Source organism: Haliotis rufescens, unplaced genomic scaffold (assembly GCF_023055435.1).
Source record: "Haliotis rufescens isolate VD_foot unplaced genomic scaffold, xgHalRufe1.0.p SCAF_12, whole genome shotgun sequence".
NCBI lineage: Eukaryota > Metazoa > Mollusca > Gastropoda > Lepetellida > Haliotidae > Haliotis > Haliotis rufescens.
This window is the reverse complement of record NW_025963802.1, coordinates 9,804,421-9,832,287: the sequence shown is the minus strand read 5'-3', so window position 1 is coordinate 9,832,287 and position 27,867 is coordinate 9,804,421. Positions and strand designations below refer to the sequence as shown.

The 27,867-nt window shown below is 41.0% G+C and overlaps 1 protein-coding gene across 3 annotated transcripts in view; it reads right to left on the bottom strand.

Annotated features, from left to right (window-relative positions):
- LOC124143875 (transient receptor potential cation channel subfamily M member-like 2) overlaps positions 1–27,867 on the bottom strand; it is a 49,935-nt gene that overhangs the window by 16,799 nt on the left and 5,269 nt on the right. For all 3 annotated transcript variants that reach the window (XM_048393350.1, XM_046513022.2, XM_048393351.1), the window contains 15 exons: positions 26,560–26,717; positions 24,147–24,320; positions 21,955–22,152; positions 20,980–21,145; positions 19,390–19,555; positions 17,006–17,153; positions 16,132–16,198; positions 15,191–15,319; positions 13,777–13,907; positions 12,263–12,546; positions 10,370–10,513; positions 7,215–7,356; positions 5,274–5,351; positions 3,940–4,074; positions 600–728 (listed from right to left, as the gene is read on the bottom strand). In XM_048393350.1, the coding sequence (XP_048249307.1) occupies positions 600–728; positions 3,940–4,074; positions 5,274–5,351; positions 7,215–7,356; positions 10,370–10,513; positions 12,263–12,546; positions 13,777–13,907; positions 15,191–15,319; positions 16,132–16,198; positions 17,006–17,153; positions 19,390–19,555; positions 20,980–21,145; positions 21,955–22,152; positions 24,147–24,320; positions 26,560–26,717 (2,249 nt within the window). The remainder of the gene's footprint in view (positions 1–599; positions 729–3,939; positions 4,075–5,273; positions 5,352–7,214; positions 7,357–10,369; positions 10,514–12,262; positions 12,547–13,776; positions 13,908–15,190; positions 15,320–16,131; positions 16,199–17,005; positions 17,154–19,389; positions 19,556–20,979; positions 21,146–21,954; positions 22,153–24,146; positions 24,321–26,559; positions 26,718–27,867) is intronic.

Below are 27,867 nucleotides of genomic sequence, written 5' to 3'. Positions count from 1 at the left end.
TAGTAGGTCATTAACACAAATAATATTATCTCATGAATAATAGGACCTAATATTGCTACTGGCCCTTCACAGGTTAAAATAGGTCTTCAGCTACCCATGCTTGCCGTAAAAGGCATGGATCGATGTTCATGATTTATTCAATATTGCTGAGTGCGGTGGTAAACAACAAACAAACTGGTCCTTCTACGTCAGGGTCAAGGTCACATAGTAGTGAGTGAGTGAGTGAGTTGGGTTTAACGCTGCTTTTAACATCATTCCAGTTATATCACGGCGTGTCAGTTTAATGTGGGAGGAAAGCCTGAAGTGATGCAGATCTCGGGCGTTTACCACTTCGGTGAAACCCACAAGCTTGGGTATGGTGCTCACAAACCTAGAAAGATTATCGGGGAGAACCGGGTTTCAAAACTACAATCATAGGTTTCTGGTGTGCCCAAGGGACGCAACTCTGCACAGCGAATTGCGGCTCCTTAGTTGACTGGGCCACCCGTGCCCCCGTCACATAGTAGGATCATAAACAAGGGAGCCTAAACTTCTATTCCTCATATGTGGTGTATAAGATGAGTATGAATATACTGCTGCTACTGCTGGTGTCTACTCACAGTGTGTGTTTCTCCGGTGAGGAAAGAGAGAGCCCACAGGATGCAGATCCACTCCACAACGCTGGGCGTAGCTTTGAAGTCCACCAGAACCAGGAAGGAGAACAGGGCCAGGAACGCCAGGTAAGACATCTGTTCAAGGATTACAAGCATACATATAGACATGGCCAGGAACGCCAGGTAAGACATCTGTTCAATGATAACAAGAATACACAGAGACATGGCCAAGAACAACAGGTAAGACATCTGTTCAAGGATTACAAGTATACACAGAGACATGGCCAAGAACACCAGGTAAGACATTTGTTCAATGATTACAAGTATACACAGAGACATGGCCAAGAACACCAGGTAAGACATCTGTTCAAGGATTACAAGTATACACAGAGACATGGCCAAGAACACCAGGTAAGACATCTGTTCAAGGATTACAAGTATACACAGAGACATGGCCAAGAACACCAGGTAAGACATCTGTTTAATGATTACAAGTATACACAGAGACATGGCCAAGAACACCAGGTAAGACATCTGTTCAAGGATTACAAGTATACACAGAGACATGGCCAAGAACACCAGGTAAGACATCTATTCAAGGATTACAAGTATACACAGAGACATGGCCAAGAACACCAGGTAAGACATCTGTTCAATGATTACAAGTATACACAGAGACATGGCCAAGAACACCAGGTAAGACATCTGTTCAATGATTACAAGTATACACAGAGGCATGGCCAAGAACAACAGGTAAGACATCTGTTCAATGATTACAAGAATACACAGAGACATGGCCAAGAACGCCAGGTAAGACATCTGTTCAATGATTACAAGAATACACAGAGACATGGCCAAGAACACCAGGTAAGACATTTGTTCAATGATTACAAGAATACACAGAGACATGGCCAAGAACGCCAGGTAAGACATCTGTTCAATGATTACAAGAATACACAGAGACATGGCCAAGAACGCCAGGTAAGACATTTGTTCAATGATTACAAGAATACACAGAGACATGGCCAAGAACGCCAGGTAAGACATCTGTTCAATGATTACAAGAATACACAGAGACATGGCCAAGAACACCAGGTAAGACATTTGTTCAATGATTACAAGAATACACAGAGACATGGCCAAGAACGCCAGGTAAGACATCTGTTCAATGATTACAAGAATACACAGAGACATGGCCAAGAACGCCAGGTAAGACATCTGTTCAATGATTACAAGAATACACAGAGACAAGGCCACGAACGCCAGGTAAGACATCTGTTCAATGATAACAAGAATACACAGAGACATGGCCCAGAACGCCAGGTAAGACATCTGTTCAATGATTACAAGAATACACAGAGACAAGGCCACGAACGCCAGGTAAGACATCTGTTCAATGATAACAAGAATACACAGAGACATGGCCAAGAACGCCAGGTAAGACATCTGTTCAATGATTACAAGAATACACAGAGACATGGCCAAGAACGCCAGGTAAGACATCTGTTCAATGATTACAAGAATACACAGAGACATGGCCACGAACGCCAGGTAAGACATCTGTTCAATGATTACAAGAATACACAGAGACATGGCCAAGAACGCCAGGTAAGACATCTGTTCAATGATTACAAGAATACACAGAGACATGGCCAAGAACGCCAGGTAAGACATCTGTTCAATGATTACAAGAATACACAGAGACATGGTCAGGAATGCCAGGTAAGACATCTGTTCAATGATTACAAGAATACACAGAGACATGGCCAAGAACGCCAGGTAAGACATCTGTTCAATGATTACAAGAATACACAGAGACATGGTCAGGAATGCCAGGTAAGACATCTGTTCAATGATTACAAGAATACACAGAGACATGGTCAGGAACGCCAGGTAAGACATCTGTTCAATGATTACAAGAATACACAGAGACATGGCCAGGAACGCCAGGTAAGACATCTGTTCAATGATTACAAGAATACACAGAGACATGGCCAAGAACACAAGGTAAGACATCTGTTCAATGATTACAAGAATACACAGAGACATGGTCAGGAACGCCAGGTAAGACATCTGTTCGATGATTACAAGAATACACAGAGACATGGCCAAGAACACCAGGTAAGACATCTGTTCAATGATTACAAGAATACACAGAGACATGGTCAGGAATGCCAGGTAAGACATCTGTTCGATGATAACAAGAATACACAGAGACATGGCCACGAACGCCAGGTAAGACATCTGTTCGATGATAACAAGAATACACAGAGACATGGCCAAGAACACCAGGTAAGACATCTGTTCAAGGATTACAAGAATACACAGAGACAAGGCCACGAACGCCAGGTAAGACATCTGTTCAATGATAACAAGAATACACAGAGACATGGCCACGAACACCAGGTAAGACATCTGTTCAATGATAACAAGAATACACAGAGACATGGCCAAGAACGCCAGGTAAGACATCTGTTCAATGATTACAAGAATACACAGAGACATGGCCACGAACACCAGGTAAGACATCTGTTCAATGATTACAAGTATACACAGAGACATGGCCAAGAATGCCAGGTAAGACATCTGTTCAATGATTACAAGAATACACAGAGACATGGCCACGAACGCCAGGTAAGACATCTGTTCAATGATTCAAGAATACACAGAGACATGGCCAAGAACGCCAGGTAAGACATCTGTTCAATGATTACAAGAATACACAGAGACATGGCCAAGAACGCCAGGTAAGACATCTGTTCAATGATTACAAGAATACACAGAGACATGGTCAGGAACGCCAGGTAAGACATCTGTTCAATGATTCAAGAATACACAGAGACATGGCCAAGAACGCCAGGTAAGACATCTGTTCAATGATTACAAGAATACACAGAGACATGGCCAAGAACACCAGGTAAGACATCTGTTCAATGATTACAAGAATACACAGAGACATGGCCACGAACGCCAGGTAAGACATCTGTTCAATGATTACAAGAATACACAGAGACATTGCTGATTGGCTGATTAGAAAATTCACCTGAGGAGACCTCCTATCGAGCGTCTGTCTTCATACAGAGGGGTATCATATGAGAGCAAACGATCCGACTGATGAGACTGACATACGGGAGGAGAACATGTGCTAGTTACTCCATGTTTACCTTCCTATCTCTCACCAACAAGACACACTCACTACAACAATACTGAATGAAACTTACTATCACTACAAATCTGTTCCACGTAAGCCAACATGGGATTTCTACCAAAGGACACCAAATAAACAATGAGATTTCTACCAAAGATTGGCAACAATTAACAAAAATGCATGATTCAATTGCCTTACCGTGTAACATCCAAACTTGGTCATTGGTGCTGTGTAGAAGGTGAGGAGCTTCTGGGCTACAGAGAGTCGAGTCTCCCCCATCTTGGCCACCTCCACGAAGAAGATGAAGGGTGGGATGAGAATACCCATCAATACCTAAACACAGCATAATGTTATGAGAGTCCTGCGAGTCATTCAGTGGGTTAGTGAGTTAAAATCTGCAATCTCATTGGCATTATTTCAGGGATAATAGTGTCAGGAACAAGCAACGGAACTTAAGATTATTCATCTATTCATTATAGTTACATCATATTTGTCTGTATTTTGTTTTACGACGCAATATTCCAGCTATATGACAGCGGTCTGTAAATAATTGTGTCTAGACCAGACACTCCAATCCATAAACATCGATCCACCCATTTTGGATGCGATAACATGCATCAACCAACTCAGCGAGTCTGACCACCAGATCCCGTTAGTCGCCTCTTCCGACAAGCATAGTCGCCTTTCACAGCAAGCATGGGTTGCTGAAGACCTATTCTACCCCGGATCTTCACGGGTCCGGTTCACCTGGTGAAAAGCATCTTCCCAAGGCAAGAGAGTTTACTGACTATAAAAGTCCAGTTTCCACCCTTGCCGAACTCGGCTGGTATTATGGAGTTACATTTTGGCTGGACTAACGAGTCTATACATAGTCCAATCAAAATCGTGCACCGAAATCGAAATCCAGTTTGTAAACTGTCATGCAGATTTCAATCAATTGCAGGATTTGCAGGCATGTGCACCGCTAACGCGTTGTCAGCAGATATTTTCCGAATCTTTCAATGTTTTTAATCAAGGTCCTTACGTGATTTGATGCATTTCGCGATGTAAGACCCATTTAGTCACAATATGGATCTTGATTATCGATCAGATCGTCTGGGCGCCACCATTTTGTGTGAAGCAAACGCAAGTGATGGAATCTGACTGGTCCATAGGAGAGGCTTAAAAGGGACATTACTGGTAATAGCCACTGGTGGCGCTACGATTGAGCCCAATAATTCCAGCCTAGTTCGGCAAGGGTGGAAACTGGACTTTTAAAGTCAGTTAACTCCCTTCCTCGGGAAGATGGGTGAAAAGATGTGCCAAGTGTGTTGTGGACTACCATTAGGACATGTATAACTAATTATTAGATTTCTGTCACTGACAAACAACCCTTCTCACATCTTTTAATGTCCCAAAGTTTCTTCAAAAAGCACTAGATATGGTTTCTTTTTTCTCTACTTAATGAAACACACCTTCTGTGTACTCAGTCACAATGATGCTAGATTACAAACACTGGCAGTATAAGTAAGAGAAGACTGTAGGTGACTTACATATTTCCAGCTGGACAGGATTCCATGTTTCCATGTTGTGTTGATGGAGTCTTGGCAGGCCACGGACGACAGGAAAGCCTGAAACATTTCCATTCATACCTGAGTGAGTGAGTGAGTATGGTTTTTCACGACTGTTAGCAATATTCCAGCAATATCACGGCGGGAAATGGGCTTCACAGATAGTACCCATGTAGGGAATCGAACTTGGTCTTCGGCGTGACAAACCAACTCTTTAACCACTAGGCTACCCCAACGCCCCCATACCTGAGGAAAGAATTACTATCAGCGTTTGCTTTTGTTTTTTGACGCTGTACTCCGCAATACTCTGCCGTCAGTGTACAATGACGCACAATCAACCAAGCCTGACCACCTGATCCATGTACTTGCCTCTTGCAACCAGCAGAGGTTGCTGGATTAGTCAGATCCAGAGGTTGGGGGGGGGGGGCCCTTTTTGAAAACCTATTGCAGTTTATTATTGGCAGTAAAATTATCTGTGAGATGATTTTGATATTTTGGACCCCTCCCTTTTAAAAATGCTGGATCCACCCTTGGCTGGGGACTTATTCTAACCCAGAATCCCCCTGGGGTTCTCACACTATTAGTCAGTGAGGAAATGTTGTTTCAGCCACTGTAAACAAGAGTACAGTTGATGTGGTTATATAACATAACAGCTGGTGTATAACCTAGTCTAGCCAAGATAAACCATCGTTGCTGTGTTCAAGATATCTTGAAAAATGTCTTCACACTAGAACAAGCTACGTCCATTTTTCATGTGCATATCCATTTTCAAGAAGCCAAAATATTTATCGTTTGATCTTTTTTCATTGACATCTTAATCTTCTTTTTTATGTCACAGGAATATGCAACGTCTTCCTACGACTCAATCAACAACACCATACATGATACCAGACTCTCAAGTAACCATGGTAACACAGTCACACATTTTTACCACCAATTTCCATTCCAGTCAACTTTCACACATTTCACGTGAAATTCACAAAAGCCACATGAATCACAGGCTTACTTATCGCCTAAAATATTTTCCTATAATATCTATTTCTCATTTATCTTAGAGGTGGTCGGGTAGCCTAGTGGGTAAAGCGTTCGCTTGTCATGCCGAAGACCCGGCTTTGATTCCCCACATGGGTACAATGTGTGAAGCCCATTTCTGGTGTCCCCCGCCATGATATTGCTGGAATATTGCTAAAAGCGGCGTAAAACCATACTCACGCACTCACTCTCATTTCTCTTAGAATCATATTTAAGTAACCTGGCTTCTGGCAGCTGTGGTAGAACCGTATATCGCCGTCTATAAAGCGACCCCACCTATAAGGTGACCCCCTGTAAAAAAGCCTTCAAAATTGATGCTAATTAACATACCGTAAAAACTTGGTCAATACAAATTTGAAATTTGAAGTAAAACATCACTAGACATGATGATTCACCGATTAAATTATATTTGCAGAGATAAAGATTACTGTGCGTATTGTCATAGCAACCCAAGATCCTGGTGCTTAGAGCATGTGAGGAGATCACTAGGGGTGAAACGATACAGGAAGGTCACGATACATAGGTCAAGATACATATTGCAATACGCATATGTTCATTAAATCTCATGGAAACTTCTTGACTATAAATATTTCAGGGCAGATTCAATGGGAAAGGCTAGCTGTAGACACATGTTCATAGTGGCTATTTTAAGTAGTGAACTTGAAACGTCGTAACTCAGATACTTTACAATAATCGGAGAAATAAGATCCCTTTGAGAAACAGGGCTAAAAACTAAATCTGGCTGCAACAGCCATGGCCAAAACAGACCTCACTTCTCCTCACAAACTCGGGGGATGGACAGCTCCTCAGATCCCCACATGGTTACACAGTCAGCTCACATAACATACATATTTTACTTGGACGCCCTCGCTCACTGAGACAACGTCTCACCTGATCATTGGCAGAGGCAGCCATCTGCAGACAGGACATCTTGCTCCAGATGAGGGACTTCCTCTCCACCAGCATCATGGCCTTGCTGGGGTCCACCAGGTGGCACTCATCCAGCACCAGCATCGCCAGCTTCTCAAACATGCTGCAGAAGGAGGCGATACCATACAGAATATCATCACACCCACAATGCCTTGTACAGTGACTATAATGCCTTGTACAGAGAATATCATCACATCCACAATGCCTTGTACAGTGACTATAATGCCTTGTACAGAGAATATCATCACATCCACAATGCCTTGTATAGTGACTATAATGCCTTGTACAGAGACTATAATAACACCCACAATGGCTTGTACAGTGACTATAATGCCTTGTACAGAAAATATCATCACACCCACAATGCCTTGTACAGAGACTATCATCACACCCACAATGCCTTGTACAGAGACTATCATCACACCCACAATGGCTTGTACAGTGACTACAATGCCTTGTACAGAGACTATCATCACACCCACAATGCCTTGTACAGAGACTATCATCACACCCACAATGCCTTGTACAGTGACTATAATGCCTTGTACAGAGACTATCATCACACCCACAATGCCTTGTACAGTGACTATCATCACACCAAAAATGCCTTGTATAGTAACTATAATGCCTTGTACAGAGACTATAATCACACCCACAATGCCTTGTACATTGACTATAATGCCTTGTACAGAAACTATCATCACACCCACAATGCCTTGTATAGTGACTATAATGCCTTGTACAGAGACTATAATAACACCCACAATGCCTTGTACAGAGACTATAATGCCTTGTACAGAGACTATAATAACACCCACAATGCCTTGTACAGTGACTATCATCACACCAAAAATGCCTTGTATAGTAACTACAATGCCTTGTACAGAAACTATCATCACACCCACAATGCCTTGTATAGTGACTATAATGCCTTGTACAGAGACTATAATAACACCCACAATGCCTTGTACAGTGACTATAATGCCTTGTACAGAAACTATCATCACACCCACAATGCCTTGTACAGAGACTATAATGCCTTGTACAGAGACTATAATAACACCCACAATGCCTTGTACAGTGACTATAATGCCTTGTACAGAGAATATCATCACACCCACAATGCCTTGTACAGAGACTATAATGCCTTGTACAGAGAATATCATCACACCCACAATGCCTTGTACAGAGACTATCATCACACCCACAATGCCTTGTACAGAGACTATCATCACACCCACAATGCCTTGTACAGAGACTATCATCACACCCACAGTGCCTTGATCAGAGCCTATCATCACACCCACAATGCCTTGTACAGAGACTATCATCACACCCACAATGCCTTGTACAGTGACTATAATGCCTTGTACAGAAACTATCATCACACCAACAATGCCTTGTACAGAGACTATCATCACACCCACAATGCCTTGTACAGTGACTATGATGCCTTGTACAGAGCCTATCATCACACCCACAATGGCTTGTACAGAGACTATCATCACACCCACAATGCCTTGTACAGTGACTATAATGCCTTGTACAGAGAATATCATCACATCCACAATGCCTTGTACAGTGACTATAATGCCTTGTACAGAAACTATAATCACACCCACAATGCCTTGTACAGTGACTGTAATGCCTTGTACAGAGGCTATCATCACACCCACAATGCCTTGTACAGAAACTATAATCACACCCACAATGCCTTGTACAGAGCCTATCATCACACCCACAATGCCTTGTACAGAGCCTATCATCACACCCACAATGCCTTGTACAGAGCCTATCATCACACCCACAATGCCTTGTACAGAGACTATCATCACACCCACAATGCCTTGTACAGAGCCTATCATCACACCCACAATGCCTTGTACAGAGACTATCATCACACCCACAATGCCTTGTACAGAGCCTATCATCACACCCACAATGCCTTGTACAGAGACTATCATCACACCCACAATGCCTTGTACAGTGACTATCATCACACCCACAATGCCTTGTACAGAGACTATAATGCCTTGTACAGAAACTATAATCACACCCACAATGCCTTGTACAGAGCCTATCATCACACCCACAATGCCTTGTACAGTGACTACAATGCCTTGTACAGAGACTATCATCACACCCACAATGCCTTGTACAGAGCCTATCATCACACCCACAATGCCTTGTACAGTGACTATAATGCCTTGTACAGAAACTATAATCACACCAATTTACACCAGGACACAGAAAAATAGTTATTGTTCATATAAAAATTAATTAACCTTTTATTAATGCTGATTTGAAGAGCATCAGTCATATGAAAGTGTGTCAGCTTGATGTGGGAAGAAAGCCAGAAGGGGTTCAGGTCTTAGACATTCACAACTTTGGTGGAACCCACGAGTATGGTTATGGTGCGAATACACCAAGAAACATAATTAGGTGAAACTGGGATTCACCCCCCGATCATAGGTTTCTGGCATGCCCAAGGGACAACGGGACATAACTCTGCACAGAAAAATGCGGCACCACAGACAACTGGCCATGGGCCACCAGTGCCTCCTTATCATATACGTTTAACAGCACAGATGAAAAACATAATAAGAACGTAACAAAAGTTATATTTGGGATAATATTTGTCATTGTGTGTTAATAGCTTTCGGCCATGGGAGCCATGCCAATTTACACTTGTCACAGGGATACACGAAGTATGAGATCTAGACTACCAGTTGTTGGACTTTCATTTTTGTGGATGCCTCGGTGGCTGAGTGGGTTAGATCACTGACTTTCTGTGCTGGCGATTAGGTGCCTCACTCTGGCAGATCGGGTTCGATTCCTGGATGGGACTCAACCCCCCAAAAGCACTAGAATCTGTGCTTTACTAAGAAAGAGTTATCCCAAATATGTCATTTGTTACGTTTGACCACTTTCTAAATTGCATTGTGTGCTGATAATAAGAACGGTATCAAAAGGCATAAAGTTCAGTCTTTACTAAGTAAGCAGGTACATTAAGCAGCTTCAAGACCCAACTAGGTCCAAGATGGCCCGACACCGCAGGGCCTTCAAGTTTTACAGCTGAAGTATACTTCAAAAGAATACATATCACCGTCACCTACATTTTCATCTCCACAAAGTCTTGTCGGATCTTCGTTTGGTACTTGGGGATCTTCTTGAACATGCCTTGACAGATCCTGGTGATGGCGATGGCACTTGATATAGGCTCCTCGCCCATCTCCCAGAAGAAGAGAGCAAGGTCGACCCTGGCAGGAACACACAAAACAATCTACACCATTCATACACTTCCCTGATATTAATCCTGGGAATACGCTAATGATTTCCAAAGCGAAAGAAAAAAACTGTTTTCTCTCCCAGTGTACAGTCCCTGGCCACAAGGTAGTTTGCAGAGCTCCAGATAAGGTTTTGGTGTTGTGGGTATTTTACCCATGCATTTTAAAATCATTGGGTATCAGTAATTCAATCTGGGTATTCAAATTTCTGTTACCCACTAGTTTTTACACATGTGGGTATCTAAGTTAAATATTTAAAAACACTATTCATCTAGTCCCTGCAAACTGGTTTCGTGTGGGTTCGAGAGCTTTATAGGACTCAAAACTACCACAATACTTCCGCAAGAAAGTGTGATGGCAGATGATCATGATGTAACTGTCATCGTGGAGTTTGGCAAGGTTGACGGAATGCCCGTTTATAATTTCAAAATAAGTTGCTGATTTGCTAATCGAATACGCAGGGTTACTTTACAATATTTGATGATACGCACAAGTTTTATTTTTGTTGCGTATCTGTAATGTTCGTTGCGTATTTGATACGCTCGGATTTTATTTTACTGCGTATTTCTGCATTTCTGATGCGTATTTTACGTAGATATGCAGCTTATCTGGAGCTCTGAGTTTGTAATTCTTAATACTGAGTGAGTGAGTGAGTATGGTTTATGCCGCTTTTAGCAATATTCCAGCAACATCACGGCGGGGGACACCAGAAATGGGCTTCACACATTGTTCACATGTCAGGAATAGAACCCAGGTCTTTGGCGTGACAAGCGAACGCTTTAACCACTGGGCTACCCGACCGCCCCTAGTTCTTAATAGGATTCTGTGACACATCACAGGAGCATAAGAAAGGTTACATATTAATCCTCTCACTCTCGAATGGTGTTGTTCATGCACCATTTATACCTACTTTAATTGTGTAAATTAAACACTTAAAGCTGGAACAATATTATAAATGAGTACCACAGGGCACCATAGTGAACTCATGCACAAACTGTAGGCAGTGTAGTGTTGATGTTGTGACAATGTTTAACCGAAAACAGAAACTTGATATAGTCTCACTGTAGATTAGATACCTCCATTTTGTAACCAATACTTGTATAAATAAATGTTTCAAAATGCCTACCGACAGACTGAGAAAGAAATCTTTTCTGTAAATAATAGCCTCTACTGGGATGCCGCCATCAAATAGGCTGTTTAAATCAGAGGTTGTTACTGCAATTTGATAGCTCTGATTGGCCAATCAGAATCAAGTTCGACATTCAAGGTAGAATTAGGAGATAAACCTAATGTGTTTTTAAATTTGATGTAGTCCTACAGTAAAGTAGATACCTCTTATTTTAATTTGGAACAGAGCGCTTTAACACGAGGTTTCAAATGTATAAATAAGAGGTAAATTCGCAAGAGCCATAGATCCGGCATGTATTAGAGACCTGGCTTGTATTAAAGACCAAGGGTGTAATAGACGACATATCGATACATTTTACAGTTCCTAGGGGGGTGATCGATCCGCAGCCATTTCTTATGAAGTGATATGTAGGCGGCTATCGATTTATTCATGCACACGTTTTTTGTGTGAAAAGACTTAATATAATTAAAAGGGGTTTCCGTAGCAAAAAGGAACCCTCATTTTAACCCATCAAAATCAAGTATTCTTCATGGTCGAATAATTACCAACCCTCTGTTTCACTTATCAGTTTAACCAGGGTACAAACTACCCACCTGTTCATGAGAATGGCCCATATTAGCAGCTGTTTGTATGGCCGCTTGAACTGATCTTTTTCCTCGATATCATCTGTGTCTGTAGACTCCATCATCATCTTGGGTTTTCGGACACTGGATGACTGACTGATGACGGCCAGCTTCTGTGTGTCACCCTCCTGGAACTTCTCGTCATCATACTTGTCAAGGAGCCTCGTCAGGAACGCGCCAATATCACTCAAGCAGAAATCAGTCTTCTTGGAAAATCTTGTCAACAGTGGACGGAGGTAGCCATGCTTTGGAATCTGTGTGTAAAATCAATGTATGATTGGATTAATGTCATACTCAAGGCCAAAAAATATCATGTTCTTATTTCTCTTTTTTAGTGTGTTAGTGTTAGTTAATGTGTGTGTGTTAGTTAGTTAGTGTGTTAGCGTTTGTTAGCGTGTGTTAGTGTGTGTGTTAGCGCATGAGTGTGTGCGTGCGTGCGTGCGTGCGTGCGTGCGTGCATGTGTTGTTTAAAGCTGCACACAGCAATATTTCAACCATATGACAGCAGCCTACAAATAATCAAGTCTGGACCAGACAATCCAGTGATATTGACATTGAAAGGGTAAAGGATCCACACCATCAGGGTACAAGGACAGCCTTCAACCAAGCCACTGAGCCTGACCACCACCCCATTCAGTCGCCTCTCAAGACCAGCCTAGTTTGTGGGTACCAACTCCAAACAGAAACCCCCTCCCCCTTCAGTCGCCTCTCAAGACCAGTCTAGTTTGTGGGTAACAACTCCAAACAGAAACCCCCACCCCATTCAGTCGCCTCTCAAGACCAGCCTAGTTTGTGGGTACCAACTCCAAACAGAAACCCCCACCCCATTCAGTCGCCTCTCAAGACCAGCCTAGTTTGTGGGTACCAACTCCAAACAGAAACCCCCACCCCATTCAGTCGCCTCTCAAGACCAGCCTAGTTTGTGGGTACCAACTCCAAACAGAAACCCCCACCCCATTCATTGACTTTAAGTGTACACATACTGGTCTTTAGGGATGGGTATAGGATGTTTAAAGTGTATCCCAATATTTTGCAATGCACAAGGCTGTATTGCAATACGTATCACAATATACTGTATAATTCAAAATTTTGAATTCAGAAGCAATTTGCAACATCAATGCAGGGATTGAAGTTCATAAATGGAACAAAACAAGATGCTGGAACAGCATATAATGTTTAATGTCAATAAATACACAAGGATGCATGCTCCAGGACAGTGATGACTTGGTGTGACATCACTGCCACAAGATGTCCTGAATGCCAACTTGCATTTTGAATTACGGAAACATTTCAAAGGTACATGTATCTGGCATGTGTATAACATTAAACACATGGTAAAAAATGCTATTTGAAATCACCCAATAAATCAAGCATTAAAACATAATATTGTGATACGCATCATGGAAAGAATGAACCTGTAATTTACCGATATACTGGTAAAACCTCACACCCTTACTGGTCTTTACTTGGACGGATGGGCTCACCTTGTTATAGAGACTCTCCAGTCTGTGTACAGTGAGGTATTCCCGCATGATTATGCCCTGATTGAGGATAAGCCTCACAAAGTCCATTTTATTCTCTTCTAGGGCCATGGTCATTGCTTCCATCAAATGTTCTGCAGGATGATGAAATAAAATAAATTATTCAATATATATATATATATGCAATGACTTCCCCCTCCCAAATATGTTTAAGTTTCTTTATCAACCTACTGCTGACAAACAGAGATTCTCATGTGAGTATCTTTTGATATTTGATATAAAAAACTCAAACCTGAGATTTTATTTATCATCATGATTCTTCGAACTTTTTCACTTTGTAAACAGTAATAAGCAGTGGCACATAAGTCCCAGAACACCAGCATGGTGATCTACCTCAGAATCCTGTACTATTGAATCTATCTGCAGGGGCACTTAAGTCCCAGAACACCAGCATGGTGATCTACCTCAGAATCCTGTACTATTGAATCTATCTGCAGTGGCACATAAGTCCCAGAACACCAGCATGGTGATCTACCTCAGAATCCTGTACTATTGAATCTATCTGCAGGGGCACATAAGTCCCAGAACACCAGCATTGTGATCTACCTCAGAATCCTGTACTATTGAATCTGTCTGTATTGGCACATAAGCATCAGAACAACCATGGCGCCCTACTTCACAATCCTCTACAATTTGTATGCATGGGCACATAAACCCTGGAACATCAGCCATGTCGCCCTACCTCACAATCCTGTATTATTGAATCTGTCTGCATGGGCACATAAGCCTCGGAACAACCATGGTGCCCTACCTCACAATCCTGTATTATTGAATCTGTCTGCATGGGCACATAAACCCTGGAACATCAGCCATGGCGCCCTACCTCACAATCCTGTATTATTGAATCTGTCTGCATGGGCACATAAGCCTCGGAACAACCATGGTGCCCTACCTCACAATCCTGTATTATTGAATCTGTCTGCATGGGCACATAAGCCTCGGAACAACCATGGTGCCCTACCTCACAATCCTGTATTATTGAATCTGTCTGCATGGGCACATAAGCCTCGGAACAACCATGGTGCCCTACCTCACAATCCTGTATTATTGAATCTATCTGCATGGGCACATAAGCCTCGGAACAACCATGGTGCCCTACCTCACAATCCTGTATTATTGAATCTGTCTGCATGGGCACATAAGCCTCGGAACAACCATGGTGCCCTACCTCACAATCCTGTATTATTGAATCTATCTGCATGGGCACATAAGCCTCGGAACAACCATGGTGCCCTACCTCACAATCCTGTATTATTGAATCTGTCTGCATGGGCACATAAGCCTCGGAACAACCATGGTGCCCTACCTCACAATCCTGTATTATTGAATCTATCTGCATGTCTTATACCCCAAGTACCTTGTGACCAGTTGACATCTTCTCGGAAGATCTCCTCCTGAGCAATGTCCGCCCTGTTCCACGTCAAGGCCAGCTTCAGCTGGTTCAGCTGGTCCAGATGGTTGCCCCCTGCCTTACCTCCACCTCCAGCTGCAAACAGAAGCGAGTCAGTCAGTCAGTCTGTCAGTCAGTCAGCATGGTAAGTGAGTCAGTCAGCATGGTGAGTGTGCGTTGTTCAACGCCATAGTTAGCAATATTCCAGCTCATCAGGACCAGAAAAACCAGTGACTGAATGTGTTATGTAGTTGCAGATGTAGCACTACGCGAAACAGCCTACTGTCTCTTGTATACAAACGGTTGTGGTCTGTGGTACTTGATTAACAAGCATGGAGAAGGGGAATGCATCAAACATATAACATTCTAGATTAACATACTAAATTCAAAAAGAAATCAAACAATCCATCTTTCACATTAAATATCAGTAGGGCTGCAACGAATACACTATGAGACGAATACGATTCGTATCACGAATATAGGGTAACGAATATGAAAAGCAATTCACGAATACAATAACAAGTCATCAGTTGATGTATTATTTGTTGTAATCAGTGAAACAATAACAACATAAATTATTTGACATGGATTGTTAATTATTAATATATTATACATTTATATACTGCACTTATCCAGGAACTAGTATCTGCACAAATGCGACAATGACCTGTGACCACAATACTGTCAATTAAATATTATGAGAGTGTTGTCTTTTGAAGACATCTATGCATATAATATGTTCTTATGGATATTTTTAAGTACAGGGTATGTAAATGCACATGACTGCATATTCATAAATATTCGATTCTAGTGGCCACGAATAACGAATTCAATTCATGAATGGATACGGTTCGATTCACCGAATACGCGAGTGAATCGTAACAGCCCTAATTATCAGTCATGTTTACCTTTCAAAAGAACTGACAAAATGGCTAGATCAAGGTCTTCATGCTTGTTGATTGGGAAGATTATGATCTGAAATGACAAATTTACTGCAACTGTAATTTATGAAACAATAATGATGGTCACTGAACTACATGAAAATTAAAAACATATCAAAATGTTTTAATGATTTGCTGGTGATGGCACAGCAACAAATACAGCACCTAGTTCCATGGTCAGGCATACCACCATTAGTGAGTGAACTGGTTTTATCGCCAAAATATTTCACTCAAATCATGGCGTGTCATCCCAGAGTTTTACAGGAGGCATAATTCCTGCCTGTTTGATGGAATAATTCCCTGATATAAATTCGCAAAACGGTTTGACATGAGTCCTAACTGACTCAAAAATTCGCAAAGGAAATCTAAATTCAGACAAAACAAATCTACAAACTTTCAGAATCAAATTTGGCTGAAATAACTTTAATAAAATACCAACATATAATATATATATATATATATATGCACATACACCATACAACTAGAGGTGGGCCATAGGACTACCCGGACCCGTGATTAGTCACATGATATATTGTTTAATGTAAAAAATGATCTAGAACTCCATGGTTACACTACAAGTCACTAATCTACATTTCTTTCTGACTATGCACCCATTCCTGTGTTTGAATAAAGTTATACCTTCAGTCTATGCATGACCAGATTGTTTTATTAGAGTATTATATATATATACATTTTGCCAGGGCTACGGTCAAACTATTCCCAATCGGACATTTTGAACCCATCTCTTGAGACCTACAGCAGGCCCCCTGGCAGGGTCGGGTAAAGGGGGTTGGGTACCCAGGTAGTAAATTTGGATTCGTACCCGCTACATACAACCTACCCTCTCCTCGTACTGACAACATTCCGTGACAATCTCCATGTACTTGACACTCTCAGTCTCCGCCTTCTTGCCCCATGACTTCCCATATGCTGTGAACAGTTTGTTCTCCAAGACTCTCAGATGTTTTTCTCTCATGAAACGTTCTCCACTGTTGAGACAAGTACATGCAGGGTGAACACCATTGATGAATTGACTTTGTTTTTTGTTGTATTTCCAAACATATTGCATGAGGAACCATCTCATTAAAATCAGATCTTAGTTCTAGCTACCGCTGTACAAAGATCTGAGGACATCCCATTAGGGTTCACGTCAGAACGACCTTTCATCCAACCAATCAGAGCGTCGCTTACCAGATCATGAAAGTGACAGTCGGAATGTGATTTCTAATCATGCAGCCACGAAAACTTTAAAACGGGGTATTCCGAACGATAGTTACGGGCTTAACGACTGAATCTATACAATCTAGACCATATATTAGCCATTCGAGAATGTTCTTTTGTTCAGGTTTCAAATTTTTAAGCGAGAATTTGTTAAAATATGTTTCGAAGCGTAGTCGCCAAATTGAAATTAGTGCTGTAAAGCACGAGAAAGCTGCCTTCTGATTGGCTAATATCAACTTCTTGTCAGTAATGCCATTGGTCGGTCAGAGTTCGCGAAAGGTCGGTCTGACGTGACCCATAATGGGATATCCTCAGATCTTTGTTTAGCGGCAGCGAGAACAAAGATCTGATTTTAATGAGATTGCATGGAGAATAACAGTGATAACTACAATTGATAATATACTACTCAAAAGAAGTTAAGGACCACCCAATTCTTTCATATAACTATAGTGAATCTGTCATACCATGGCCCATTAACTAAAGTAATGTGAAAGAATCATGTCTTTAACTTCTCTTGAGTAGCATATATTTTTTCATATTACAATAGTTAACCTGTCACGCCATGGTCCTTAACTTCTTTTGAGTAGTACCGTATTCGGCGTAATAAGCGCCCCGCTCTAATAATGGCGATAATTGCTAACATATTAGCTAGTGAACAATCCCAATTAGCACCCCTTCCGATTGATCAATGTACACAAGACTTATTTATTCGCGTATTATACGCAATCGTGTGTTATATGCACCCTTAATTAGGGGCAATTAAATTCTTGAAAAATATATCTGTCGTACATAAACATTTCAGGCTGTCAGCATAAACCATGAAATTTATGTTTCAACTCTGTTTTTTCCACCAAAATAATATTCTAATAAGAGGCCCCTATTTGTAATTTTGAGAGCACCCTGGGCGCTTATTACGTCAAATACGGTATATATACACACTGGTTACAGGGCCCCCTTCTGTGTTTAACGTGGGAAAGTATAATATGATTAAAACACTTTCATCACTTTGCTGTATAATGTAGTCTGTATACAATGGTAAAATTTCAATGAATTTACTGTCATGAAATAATGAACTTTCATACAATGAGAGCGCTAAAGGTTGCATGACAACTCCATGAGCCATAGCTATTAGGAAGTTTTAGGACCTCTAAAAAGAATTCAGGTGATGTGTTGGTTGGAAACTGCAAGCAATGCTTCAGATATTTACAATTATCGGAAATACATGTTCATTTAGGCCGACAGTTTTAGTGATCTATAAGTCAGCTAAAAAAAAGAAACTTGTTTTGAATGTAAAGAGACTCACGTTGTTGCCTTCAACGTATGAATAAAAGTGGATTCAAGTGTGCAAGGGTAAATACATAACATATGGGTAAATACATAGTGACTCACATGGGTGCCTTAAACATATGGGTAAATACATAGCGACTCACATGGGTGCCTTAAACATATGGGTAAATGCATAGCGACTCACATGGTTGCCGTACACATATGGGTAAATACATAGTGACTCACATGGGGGCCTTGAACATAGGGGTAAATACATAGCGACTCACATGGGTGCCTTAAACATATCGGTAAATACATAGCGACTCACATGGGTGCCTTAAACATAGGAGTAAATACATAGCGACTCACATGGGTGCCTTAAACATTTCGGTAAATACATAGCAACTCACATGGGTGCCTTAAACATAGGGGTAAATACATAGCGACTCACATGGGTGCCTTAAACATAGGGGTAAATACATAGCGACTCACATGGGTGCCTTAAACAGATGGGTCAATACATAGCGACTCACATGGGTGCCTTAAACATAGGGGTAAATACATAGCAACTCACTTGGGTGCCTTAAACATAGGGGTAAATACATAGCAACTCACATGGGTGCCTTAAACATAGGGGTAAATACATAGCAACTCACATGGGTGCCTTAAACATAGGGGTAAATACATAGCAACTCACATGGGTGCCTTAAACATATGGGTAAATGCATAGTGACTCACTTGGTTGCCTTGACTGTATGGTTAAATGCATAAGCAAGTATATCAGCTGCTCTGCCAGTTCCTGAACACACCACGACAGGGATGCCCTGCTTCAAGGACGTGCCAGCATCCATGAGGGCATCTTGTCCACCCTCCACCACCACCAGCACCACAGGGATGCCCCTCGCTGGAAACAGATGCAACCAGTAGGTATAGCTTCAGTGTTTGTTTGTTTATTTGTTTGTTTGTTGCCGCACTCAGAAATATTCCAGTTATATGACAGCGCTCTGTAAATAATTCTGGACCAGACAATCAAGTGATTGACATCAGGAGCATCGATCCATGCGATTGAGACACGATGACATGCATCAATCAAGTCAGCGAGCCTGACCACCCGATCCCATAAGTCGCCTCTTATGACAAGCATAGTCGCCTTTTACAGCAAGCATGGGTTGCTGAAGACCTATTCTACCCCAGAATCTTCACGGTTCTATAGCTTCAGGAAAACATGCAGTGAAACAATGACTCCATGCCTCCTTTAACCTTGGCAAGGTACCAACACATTTGTAACACCAACATTCCCTGGCCCAAACAGTTTCATATTATTGCCTGATCATTTTGCAAGAATTCAGTGAGAAAGTTCAGCGTTAAACAATATTACAGCCACATAACAAGAACACATGACGCTGCTCAATGGAATATAAACAGCTAACTAAATTGTGAATTTCCCTTACTACGGTATGCGGGGAACTAAACGTGAATCTCTTCCTAGAGAGGCGAATAAACGTAAATGTGACAAATTAACTAAATATGATTCTCAAGTCTATCTTGAATGCAAAAAAAACAAAACACACTTCACCTCATCTGATCACCACATACGTGAAATTAATGCATCTCCAAAAGAAAGCGAATGCTGGCTCCTTGCCAAAAATGCGACTCTATATGAATGCGACACCCCCCTCCTCTCAAGCATCAGTTGATATGTTATCTGAAGAAAATGTCCTCTGTCAGGTTTACAGGAGAATCCTCATCTTAATCCAACCTTACATTAATCCAATCACACCCCAAATAGAACTGCTTATTAGCGCTGAGTACTGTACTTCCACTAAAACAATGCATGCGCGCTGGCTCGTGTCGGCCTTTGATGCAGTTGCAAAGAACAAAGACACTGTGTTGTGTGGGTGGCGTCTTTCTGGACTTGCAGGTGTGATCGGTGATGACATAAGTGAGTAGAACTCTTGTCTTGACCTCAGCAGGGACAATTCACAGGATGTAATTAGTGTTTGAATGATATTGTTTATATACTTGTTACAAGAGCTGCTCAATAAACAGTGATGTGGAAAACATAGTTGTTTGTTTTCAGGGTATGTCTAAGTTGGTATTTCTGCTATCCAAAATGTCTTATTGTTGATATAAATGCGATGTTTAATAATGCGAGCCAAGACCACTCGCATTTTTCGCATTTAATTCACGCTCGCGTTTATTTCAAGATTTACAGTACATCATTAAAGGCAAACTGTAGTTTCACCATGAGTTATATCCAATATCAACAGCTCACTTCAGGCAACAGTTTCCTGTACAGTAACATCTGGGGAGGAACAAGCAACTCACATGACATGATGTTCTCCTCGAACCTCGCCCGAAAGTCCGCTACTCCTCCGTATCTGTTCCTCATCCCATCATCCACGAAGATGAAGTGGGTGTGGTCAGCATTGAGATGGACGGGCTGACCGTGGAGGATGGTGTTGCTGGTCCTGTAGTGGGCGTTGAACTTACCCTGGTGTAAGATACACATAGTTATAAAACAATGTTATCACGGTTATATATCAGCCCTACTTTCAGCATTGATGACCATTCAAAAGAAGAAGAAGAAATTTGTACAAAGCTCACATTCCTGAGGCAAGGGAGTTAAATGACTCTTACAAGTCCAGTTTCCACTCTTGCCGAACTCGGCTGAAATGGCTGGGCTTGATCATAGTGCCATGTGCCGATTACAATTTATGCCCTTTCTATGCCCCTCCTATTGTCCAATCAGATTCAACCTCTCATATCACTTGCATTTGATTCAAACAAAATGGCCGCACCTTGTCAAGATGATCTGATCGATGATAAAGATATATGTTGTAATAAAACAAAGATTTGAAACATATCTGTCAACGCCCAGTTGACGGTACACACTTTTTGCAAATCCTGCAGTCGACCGAAATCTGCATGTTGAAATCCATGTTGTTTATGAACCGGATGTTGATTTAGTTACGCAATTTTGAATGGACTATGCATAAACGCATTAGTCCAGCCATAATATAACTCCATTATTGCAGCCTAGTTCGTCAAAGGAGGAAACTGGACTTTTACAGTCGGTTGCCTCTGAAAGATGTATATAGCTTAGTCAGCAATATTTCATCCCTATCCTACTAGTTATCAGGTAATAACAACTAAACCAGTGACCTTAGAGTGATCAGACAATATAATCAGCATAATACTGTGACATACCGTCAGCTCTTGAGATATAGGTACCTATTCTGCCCCGGAATCTACAATATTTTGTGACATTATTTTCCTGAAAGTTACAAAACATATCCTTACCCTTCCATCTGAACTTTCCAGGAAGTTCCTGCCCTTCACATAGCCCCATGGGGCTATACCGATACAGCGCAGTACGTGGGTCATCCTGTCATTGTCCCACTGGAAGGTTTGGCCCTCATGGACTGCCTGGCCCACAGCTTTCATCACCCCCATGTTGAACCCCGACGTGATCAGCCATGCAGATGTGGTCTTGGCAGCCTAAGATAGAAATAGTTAAATAAATAAAATAATAAGAAAATAAGAAAGAAAAAAACCCATTAATTTAATTAAATTAAAAATTAAAAAATAAGTAAAATAAAATAAAATTTAAAGAATAAAAACAATTTTTTTAAAATATTAAAAATGAAATAAAATAAAATAATTAAATAGAATAATAAAATAAAATGTGACTAGAAGACACAATTCCATGCACATGTGTATTCAAATTACATTCACAAGTCCCTAGGGAGGATAGTTTGTCAGTGAGTGGGCGACACCAGTAATGGGCTTCACAAATGTGTATCCATGTGGACATATAAACCCAGACCTCCTGGGTGACGGGTGAATGCTTTATCCACAAGGCTGAAGCACCAGTCAGCATGAAACATGACAATCAGCGACAGAAGTGGACTGACCCAAAGCTATTACAAAAGGTCATGAAACATGACACTCAGTCAGAAGTGGACTGACCCAAGGCCTTTACAATAGTGAGTGAGTATAGTTTTACGCCACTTTTAGCAATATTCCAGCAAAATCACAGCGGCGGACACCAAAATTTGGCTTCACACATTGTACCCATGTGGGAAATCAAACTTGGGTCGTTGGCATAACAAGCGAACGCTTTAACCACTAGGCTACCCAACTGTCCCCAATAGCTCATGAAACATGATACTTAAATCTATATGTTACCTAGTTATTTCAATATGTTCCACAATTAGATGGTAGGATAACCTAGTGGTTAAAATCCCAATCGGACATTTGCATTTAGGCCACGCCCCCTTCAAATAGCGTATTTTAGTACGACTTTTCACACACATTACAAGTTTACGTATTCATAATATGATGAATTATGAATTATTTCAATTTAAATTGTTTAAGTCACCGGACAATTAATAACAAATAATATCATTTTAGATTTACATGGAAAACATACGTTTGTTTCTGTTATAATAACGATCTGTTAACGTAGTGAACGGTCTAATTAATATTCATGAGTTATATTCATGAGTCTGCTCAAGTGTACGTGTTGTAACATTTGGATCGAGACTATTATCCCATATTTGGTTATCACGTGCCCTCACGGGAAAAGTGTTTTTTTAAACTAAAGATTTTTTTAAAAACAAGACAGATAATTTAATCACAAATACTTAAATATCGTTGATAGCAGTAGTTATTTGAATATGTTTTTCATCTGTACTTAATTATTGACCATAAAAAAATTGGATATCGATCGTCCGAGAAAGCAAAATGGCGGTCAATCAAGATTCAATATACGACTAGCTCCTGAAAACAATAAAATCTGCAAATCCTCATTGTATGTCAACCAAGTGAAAGTCATTAGCCACGACTTACAAAATGATCGTCCAGACTTTGAGGGTTTGGCAGATCTGCTCGACTGATCTGCATCGGTCGACTGGCTGTCGTCACGCTTTCGCTTCTTGTCTGAGGTTATGTATCGTTGCATTGTGAGGATAATGAGGTACATCGATGATGCAAGGTATTAATGTACAGTTGTAAACACCTTTCACTCAAATTAACAAGATGTTCTCAGTAATTAATCCTCGATTAATCAGTGTCAGCTCAGTTTATTGCCTATTACAGTGATTGACCGATTGGACTATCATGTAGGTACGATGTATTTACAGCAATCAAAACAAACAAAGCTTGTCAGTGTAGTTAATCTTCATTGTGTTGCAACTGCAGACAGAAACTGCTCAGTCCTAACTGTTGATCATGTCCGGTCAAAATTTAAGAATGTCCGGTAAGCAATATTTTAAAACGGACATTTGAGATTCCCAATCGGACATGTCCGGCGCATATGACGGTTTCCGGACCCCTGGGTTACAGCCTTTTGCTCAATATGCCCAGGTTCGATTCCCTACAAGGATGCAAAGTCGGAAGACCATCTTTAGTCTTCCCCACAGTGATATTTTTGGAATGTTCGGTAATTGGTTACAATGACTGCAACATGATAGCATGTAAAGCTCATCTACCTTTATAAGACCACTGTTAAATGTGTCCCGCATTCTACCATCCAGTTTGAAGTTCTTGGCGCCGCCTATGACGGAGATGACAAGTTTCGGTGGAACTGGTTCCAGTATTCTCCAATACTTCAGCATCATCTCCAGGACATGCTTCTCAGAATCTGTGGAAGCCACTCGGATGTACTGTAACAGAACAAGATGTATACTCATTAACAACAACAACAACAAGAACAACAACAATAGGCCTATCTTTATTGCGCTATATTCCACAGTCCATAGTATATATAACAAGTCTTTGCATAGTCCAATCAAAATCGCGTAACAAAATCAACATTCGGTTCATAAACTACTGTGCAGATTTCGGTCAATCGCAGAATTTGCAATGCATGTGTACCATCAAGCAAGCGTCAAGAGATATTTTCCAAATCTTTTCATGTTTTTAATCAAGGTGCTCATATGATTTGATGCACTTAGCAAAGTAAGACCTTTTCATAACAATATGATCTTGATTATCACTCAGATTATGTTGACTGGGCGCCGCCATTTTGTTTGAAGAAAATGCAAGTGATATGAGAGGCGGAATCTGATTGGACAATAGGAGGGACAAAGAAGGGACATAACTTGTACTAGCCACTGATGGCGCTACGATCGAGCCCAGAAATTTCAGCCGAGTTCGGCAAGGATGGAAACTAGATCTTCGCAGTCAGTTAACTCCCTTGCCTTAGGAAGGTGCACAGTCACATGCTCAAAGAGCTACACTATAACAACAATTATTTAACCATGTTAACAGCACCTGTAATATTTTGGAAATTAGGGGCCAAAGTTCAACGCAACATTTGCTGCCCTGAATATCCAGACTCCCAGTATCAGAATAAAGGAATAAATATTGCTGTCAGCAGCATCAAACAGTATCAGGACATGCACAACTATGTAGAACAATGTTTCCTGACCTAAACCTTCTTTCAGCGGATTTGAAGCAGTTTAGACACTGTGTATGAATACAACACCAGAGTGAACCGCCCCAATTATCATAGTGCTAAATGATCTGAATGCAATGAAAAGTAGTTCCTGCTTGGATACATACTTATCGGATTGTGATAACAAGTTTATCAGACTGGTTTATTACATCGATTACACAATCTATTACATGATAAAACAAGCATGAAATACTCACATCCCCCGCCAATATGACATGTCGGGTTGTGTGCAATGTAAATGGCCTGATTGCAGCACTAAACAAAGTTATTACTGGTGTTGTTTTTCCATCTGCAGTTTATGATAGAACATGTAACTGAATTTGTAATGAGTAAGGATGAGACATATGGACGAACAACTTCTTTATTACAATTAGGAGTGATGGTTGCAGTGAAGGTTCTGACACCGTTATCAAGCAAGTGAAGTACAGAGTATGGTTGACAAGAATATATAGTGTTTATACAGTTGAGTAGGTTTAAGATCAGTCTCACAGTTGTATTTGTAATGAGTTGTGTTTCTGCATGAAGTTAGTCAGTGAATGCAACAACTGTGTCCATGACACTTTTGGAGGAATATACACTCAAGCCATGCAGAACTTACCAACAAGAAAGGAAATGTATTCAATACTGTGAGATGACATTATGTGCCAAGTTTGGTGAAGAAATATAGTACGGTTTTCAAGATCTGCTCCGGAAACGAGGACTACCGCCATTTTCAGTCTAAATCAAAGTCGTTGCCATGGAAACTCAAAAGATAAAAAAAAAATAAATCCCAAAGTTTCAAAAGGCACCAGTTCACCACTAGACCTATCTATGTGCCAAGTGTGGTGAAGAAATATAGTACGGTTTTCAAGATCTGCTCCGGAAACGAGGACTACCGCAATTTCTGTCTAAATCAAAGTCGTTGCCATGGAAACTCGAAAAAAAATATTTTAAAATCCCAAACTATCAAAAGGCACCAGTTCACAACTAGATCTATCTATGTGCCAAGTTTGGTGAAGAAATATGGTAGGGTTTTCAAGATCAGCTCCGGGAACGAGGACTTCCGCCATTTTCAGTCTAAATCAAAGTCGTTGCCATTGAAACTCAATAAATATTTTTTTTAGAAAACCCAAACTATCAAAAGGCACCAGTTCACCACTAGACCTATCTATGTGCCAAGTTTGGTGAAGAAATATTGTTCGGTTTTAAAGATCTGCTCCGGAAACGAAATGTGACGGACGTACGGAAGGATGGAAGGACGGACGGACGGCACCCATTCCTATATCCCCCTTCCACTTCGTGGCGGGGGATAATAAATCCCACTGGATCTGAAAACGATTCCTCATAATCTTGTAACTTATTCACGCCACCTGATAAATTATCAAAATAACATGGCCTTATTTTCATGAGGAAATATATTTAAAATGGTTAAGCTCAAGATACAGCATAAATTATCACAGTTTTACCTTGGCAGGCTTCATGCCTCCAATCTGTTCAATGTCAAACGAAATCTTTCCGAAAGCGTTGGTTGTAAAAGTTTGAATAGCTTTGTCTGCATTCCAGGCCACCTTCGGCATGTCTGCCGGAGGCTTCGCTCGTTCATTCTTTACTATATCCGCATATTCTGAAAACAGGAAAAACAGTTTATGCGTCCAAAATATCAACCAAACGATTTGATTATATATTGGCTGTTGAACAGTTCCTAGTGCCCTAAGGCTCTTGGATAGCTGGAAAGACGAGTTTTAATTTTGTATCAAAACCAAAAAAAAAATTCCAATAACACCAGACAAAGTAGTTTTTGTTCTCCATACTTGTCTAATACTCAACATGCTTAAGTACATGTACCGGTATGTACCCAAAATATGGTACACAAGTCACCCTTTTATCACAGATTATGGTCATGTGCCGACATCAGAGATCTATCTGGACCTGCTCAGTGCGTGCGTGCGTGAGTGAGTGCGCGAGTGAGTGAGTGAGTGAGTGACGGTACTTGAACAGTATTTCAGTTATACATGTACCACAGTACGTCTGTTTGATGTGTGAGGCAAGCCCAAAGGAAACCTACAGGCACAGACAAGATGCTGACAAAAGAACAAACTAATCAGGGCAAATCTGTACTTCAACTCACAGTCCCAGGTTTCTGCCATGTCTAAGGGGTAGAAAATAACTCTACACAGAGGATTGCAGTGTCATAGACGACTGCGCCACCCATGCCCCATCATAGGGGGATATCGAGGTAAATGCACTGATAAGAGTGCACCAACAATAATAGCTTGCTCAACTTCTCAGTAGTGTATGAATTAGTTGCCAAAGTTCACTGGCCAGAAGGGCTTGTTAAGAAAAATGTGTTGAAAGGCCTCGTCATATCTTGCTACCACGACTTTTTGAATACAGCCTATATACTTCGTGTTAACCTACATGTATTGTGTGTTTTTGAGACCATTACGCTAAACAATCGTCAACCTCATTGACTGCTCGATACTATACGTTTGTCTGACGTTTATGGTGGTTCTTAGACTTTCACAGGTATTGCTAATAATGTATGTACATGCATATCAGACCCGTGAAGGTCCGGGGTAGAATAGGTATTCAGCAACCCTTTCTTGCCGTAAAAGGCGACTTTGCTTATCGTAAGAGGCAACTAACAGGATCGGGTGGTCAAGCTGGCTGACTTGGTTGATGCATGTCATCGTATACCAATTGTGTGGTTGGATGCTGATGATGTCAATCACTGGATTGTATGGTTCAGACACGATTATTTACAGACAGCTGTC